The following is a 6,104-nucleotide window of genomic DNA, read 5'->3' as shown; positions in this document are numbered from 1 at the left end:
AACAGACTGAAATTCGAAAATATGGTGAAATTGGCTAAATTTTTTACCACACTCATAATTTATTGTAATAATTTCATCAAACGGTCCATTTTTCCATTTTCTTTGAATTGATAGGGGTTGCTATTTGGAGTGTATGATATATAGATATAGGTTTATAAGAGTAACTAAATTTGACCTAGTTGATCGAATTCGAAACGAGAATCAAATTAGCTGAATGTTTTACAATCACCATAAAACATTACAATCTCTCAATTGAGCGGTTGATTTCTCTAAATTCATTTTCCACTTCATGGTTGCTTTAGAATGAACATCAACAATTTAATTGCAATATACGAGTCATACAACTTTAGGAGGCAAATTAATATAGGTCAACATCTTTGTAATTAAAATTGAAATTTTTATCTTATGTCCACGCACATCCATCGATGAAATATTTATAGACGTGCTGTGAAAAAATAAGCACGTTTCGCGGTCGTCATGCCATCGGTCAACCAAGAAAACATACAAGTGACGACGGTTGACCAATTCGATCGGATTCGAAAATATGGTGAAATTGGCTAAATTTTTTACCACATTCATAATTTATTGTAATAATGTCATCCAACGGTCTATTTTTCCATTTTCTTTGAATTGATAGGTTTGGAGTGTATGATATATAAATATAAGTTTATAAGAGTAACTAAATTTGATCTAATTGATCTAATTCGAAACGAGAATCAAATTAGCTGAATGTTTTACAATTACCATAAAACATTACAATCTCTCAATCGAGCAGTTGATTTCTCTAAATTCATTTTCCACTTCATGGTTGCTTTAGAATGAACCTCAACAATTTAAATGCAATATACAAGTCATATGACAATATTAAAATGGATATGAATGCACTTTAAAATTTCCAGTACTAACAAGTAAAAATTTACATTTTCTGTATCATCCAGTATCAGAACAGCACTTTCTTGCCCAACCACAATATCTAGACCCTTTTGATGTTTTTGGGTACCATCATCACGTGATATCACCCTATCACCAAAGTACTCTTTTTTGGGATCAAGCAACTTGGCCATTTCCAATGCATAAGCTCGATCACCCATAGTGTACGCGTACATTTCAAACATTTCACTGGCTTACTTCAAAAATGTCCTAATGAAGGGCCTTCACTTGGTCATCATACGCATAAAGTCCAGTCTGAAAAAGCTGCCTTTCAACCCATCTGAAAGTATCGTATTGCAAGCAAAATCAAAAGATTCAAGTCAATAATCCTTAGGGTAAATATACAAGCATGCACCTAAGCAACCAAGAAATGTTTAAAAATGAAGCACTAAAGATGCTACACAAGAAGAAAGACTTCAAAAGACAACATAAAATACCTGGCAGTGAATCTGGTGGGCTCATCAAATATTCTTCTTCTGCCGTCATATGATTCAGCTGGGTGGAATTTAGCAGTGTATGATCAAGATCCAGTACCAAATAAAGTTTCTTATTATTTAGCGATTTCTTAATGTCTGTGTTGCGTAACCGGTCGATTTCATCATTATTAAGTCTCAATCCCTGCACAAGAAAATGTTTCACACTGTATCACATCCAATATCTAATAATGCAAAATAAAGCTACAATATATGGAAATGGATACATGCTGGATAGGTATCTTTCTATAGTAAATTTATAATTGCATCAGGCGATTAGTAAATGAATAACAACTTAACAACTCAGACCTGACTGGGACAAATAATGAATGCATGCAATGGTTATGATTGTTTCCAAACAGTAAGTTTATTTTTTGCATGAGGGCTTCAGTAAATCATGAATTACAGGTGACAGCTAATGTGAAAGAATAGTGCTGTACAAACTAGATTATGGAAAACCATATGCATGTATACTTCCAGTAAACCAAAGCATTCAAACATTTCAAATAGTCATCCAGGGCAGCACCTTCTGTATGTACCCAAATGTCACACCAGACTGCTCAATCACCTCTGGCCACAACGAAAACACATATCTCCAAATGACCGAGGATGTGCACACGTATCCTCCGTTGCCGATGCTTCTGCACATAATTGCAAGAAAAGCTCAAAAATAGGAAAGAGTAACTATATTCTTTGAGGTGGAGAAAAAATCATATTTGAAATAATATCCTGTGTTCAAAGCAATTTAAAACTTGGATGTTTATTAGTTATAATATCCTGTGTCCAAAGCAATCAAAACTTGATGGTTTAAGACATGTACTCTCTAGCTTTCTCAGCCACACACACGAACACACACACAAGCAAACACACTCATTTCTGTGGGGGTTGAAACGCTCACTAATACCTGAATACATGGTACATTCACTATTCCCAAATAATCTGCTTGTCTCTTAAAGAGAAAAAAAAATTACTAGTGGAAAAGTTTCCCGATTGAAAAAACTATTATATTTTCTTAAACAGGAAAGACGTTTCCTCCGGAACACTTTTGCCCGAAAATGAGCGTTTCCTTAGTTTTTTTTCTGGCATTGTTATGAAATACCATAAAACTTTTTCATCATCATAACTGAAGCATAGTGGGAAAAAAAATGTTCTAAAGTGCAAATTTCAAAAATCTACCAAACAACGTTTTTCATCAAAACAAACAAGGCCAACAGCAAAGCAGTTGATCAAGTCTTTAGACAGACGACCAATAAACTTGATTCATATTTGAACATCTGTTATACATCTATATATATATATACAGCCCACAATAACTGCACTTAACTTTTCAGCTTTCACCGATTTTTAATAGACAGGAAAATAGACCAATAGGTAGATAAACATAACAAAAATGAGAGAACAGGAGCACTGTAGTAAGTCTTTGAACAAAATCTCACTTACTAAGTAAGTTGGTCTCATGCATGCGTCATCTGAGACAGTTCAGAACACTCTGTACAGTATCAAGAAGTCTTCTTCCACTGTTTGGGGTTATAAAACAAACCACAACAGAATCCAAAAGATATCAATATCCTGACTTTTGTTCTGGAAGTCCTTGTGAAGTTGACCCATTAGTTTCCTCTACGCTTTCCAAATTATCTCCCTTACGCCTTTTTATCCTGCAATGCAAGTCACAAATCATATCTATATCGCTTCAAATAGAACTGTGACTTATAGTTTTACACAAATTGTAGTATCTAATAGAAACTGCTACTGCATTAAACACAAAACAAAGAAAATCTCCACACCTGCTCTCACTTTCAACATCACTGCCATCACCATCACCATCAGCTTCTTTATCATCTTCATCTTCTTCCTCTGGTGATGACTCTGAAGAACTGGACTTTAGTTCTCTCTCAAGCAACCCGGCAAAGTCATCACTGCTAGAAGAGTGTACTGGAGACTCGGCCAGACTCATCTAAATTGTACAGGGAATCGAATACTTTAACAAATGTTCACCTCAAAGTCGATGTAAATAGAAGATACACAAAGTACCTCAAAAAAACACCCCACAGAAAAAAGGATGAAGATTTCTACTATATTTACAAAGAGAAATGGATGAGAGTGTAATTTTTCAAAGAGAGGCTGAGCTGGCATTTTTACAGTTTCATCCACTACAGTAGGATAACTGGATAAGCCGCTTCCCATCAGTTACTCTTCATTGGCTTCCGCAGCTCTGCTTATGGCTCTACAAAAAGCCTCGACTTAATAGAAAAGCACGTGTTTTCAACTTTACCAAACACCAGCTTGTCCATTCCTTGAAATTTAAGAAGCTTACAAGCTCCTCAAACGCTGCCTAGGTCGTGCTGTCTCATCCTCGCTAGGTCCTGATGTCTCATCCTGGGTAGATCGCTTTAGTCCACTCAGGCCTTGTCGAGATGAAAAGTCCAGGTATTGCAATTCATCTATCGAGGATGGTACTTCACTTATGGCTGTGCCACTTATAACAAGAGCTGTCAACCTCCTCATTTTTCCTATATGCTTGCTCAATTTCTCAAATCTCGAACAGCCAGAAAGAACAAGAGTCCTAACAGAACGCAACATATAAAAATCCTCCGGAAGGTCCTTGAGCGCAGTGCAGCCTTTAAGATTTAGCAAGACAAGTTGAGAAACAAGTCCAATGGACTTGTCAATCTTTAGCAAGTTCTCACAGTATTTAAGGATCAAATACTGTAGACTTGGGAGTTGTGAAAAGTCTGGGGATTGTGTTAGGTAAGGTGAATGACTGAGATTAAGTATCTCCAATCTCCCAAGCAGCTGTTAGACAACACCAAAAGAAGAACAAGGGAAAAAATCAAAAATCCACAAAGAAGAAAAGGAGAGCGTGATGTAACGTATTAAACCAGAGGAAGATGTTTGAAAGTTTCTTAATATACCCTGAAATGCTCCCAAACTCGTGCGGGAAGGCTGTCCCGCAGGTCCATAGAAACCAGGTAACTTGCATCCAGAAACTTATCTGGAGTGAACACACAGAATCCTCGCAAGCAGAGCCATCTTAACTTTTTGGGAAGCTTGTCGCAGTCTCCTGTGAGTTGTACATGGTTGAGTTGGAGCAATTTCAGTCTCCTCATGTTTCTAAATGCTTCTGTACTCACACTCTGGTTGTCAGATTTTTGCAAATTTAGAGCGAGTCCTTCAGTCTCTTCAGTTCCCTGTTAACAGAAGGCACTAAATTAATAAAAAAGGATTATTGGCATGTGAGAAGATGATTTATCCACAGGCGTGCGGCAGAGTCATGAATGCATTTTAACTTTCTTACTACCACAATGAAATGACTATGCTTGTTTTGATTGGGCTGGGAGCACTTACAGATTTATCTGTCAAAACTTCTATTACATCTTCCTGACGCCACAATCTACTACGTCTTTCAGGGCGGTCAGGGGATTCTTCACGAACAACTTCTCTGCCCATGTCTCGAAGCAAATCATGCATCATTAGCTTGTTTTTTTCACTGACAGTTACAAGGCAACGTTGGAGCAGGACACTGATTTCTATTTCTGGAGAAAAACCACAGCCCTCAAGTATATTTATGACATGGTTCTTGTCCATTCCGATGAAGTAACAACATATATGGAGGAATATGTTCCTCTGGCTCTCATCAATTGCATCGAAGCTTATTCTGAGCCTTGACTGAATTTTGAAATCAGGAATTTTTTCCAATTTCTTCAGCGTGCTATTCCAATCTCGTATGCTCCTTCCAAAGAGGAAAGACCCTAAAACTTCAAGAGCCAGTGGTAAACCTCCGCAGTAAGAAACCACTCTTCTCGAGAGTTCGATATAGTTTTCATTAGGAGAAATATTTTCAAAGGCATGCCGACTGAAGAGCTCAAGAGCTTCTTCTTCATTCATTTCTCGAGTCAGACGTATTGTATCCACTTTCAATTGTTCTAGCACATGTCGATCTCTTGTTGTTATAATTATTCTACTTCCCGGACCAACGGAATCAGGCCTTATAGCGAATGCATGCAATTGGTCCTCACGATCTACATCGTCAACGATGACAAGTACCTTTTTGCTTCCAAGTAGTTCTTTTATCACATTGATCCCTCTGGAAACATCACCTACCTCTATCTTGATTGGTTTTAAGACATCAGAAAGAAGTCTTTCTTGCAGAGCAATCTTACCATTTGAGTCCTTCGCAGTTTCCCTAACATTTGCAAGAAAACTTGTACCTTCAAAACTACGATAAAATTTGTTATAGATGGCTTTGGCAACTGTTGTTTTGCCGATTCCACCCATACCCCAAATTCCAACCATGCGAACATCATCATCTGATCCAACACCTATAGACTCACTAATATCTTCAACGCGAGAATCTATTCCAACTGGGTGCACAGCTAAATTGAAGTATGGGGTGGTCACTGGTCAGCTGTCTGCCTATCTCGTCAACAATGATTTTGATAAACTCTGCTTCATGCCTGTCAATTAGATTCAGAAGCAGAACTAAGAAGTATAAAGAAATCACCACATTGACTAAAGTTTAAAAGAGAAAAGAAGGACCAAACTGAAAAGATAGGAAGTAAAGTATATATATAAAAAAAAAAAAAAAAATTATATGTGTCTTTAAAAGGCTTCAAAGTGGGTGAGATCGTCAGAATTAACGTCCAATTTGGACGAAATCTGAGAAATTGGACATGACTGATTGAAATTGAAAAGTTTGGGGGG

General features: G+C 37.2%; 1 protein-coding gene and 1 pseudogene across 1 annotated transcript; both read right to left on the bottom strand.

Annotated features, from left to right (window-relative positions):
- Nucleotides 1-832: 832 nt before the first annotated feature.
- Nucleotides 833-3,357, bottom strand: LOC112178291 (annotated as a pseudogene).
- A 356-nt stretch (nucleotides 3,358-3,713) lies between these two features.
- LOC112178290 (disease resistance protein RUN1-like) lies at nucleotides 3,714-5,696 on the bottom strand. The gene is made up of 3 exons (XM_024316451.2): nucleotides 4,749-5,696; nucleotides 4,316-4,591; nucleotides 3,714-4,196 (listed from the first exon to the last, which is right to left on the bottom strand). The coding sequence occupies exons 1-3, from the start codon at nucleotides 5,694-5,696 to the stop codon at nucleotides 3,714-3,716; spliced, it is 1,707 nt and encodes a 568-aa protein (XP_024172219.2).
- Nucleotides 5,697-6,104: the final 408 nt, after the last annotated feature.

This window comes from Rosa chinensis, chromosome 7 (genome assembly GCF_002994745.2).
Source record: "Rosa chinensis cultivar Old Blush chromosome 7, RchiOBHm-V2, whole genome shotgun sequence".
Lineage (NCBI taxonomy): Eukaryota > Viridiplantae > Streptophyta > Magnoliopsida > Rosales > Rosaceae > Rosa > Rosa chinensis.
Note: the sequence above shows the minus strand (reverse complement) of the source record. Positions and strands in the feature narration are given on the sequence as shown.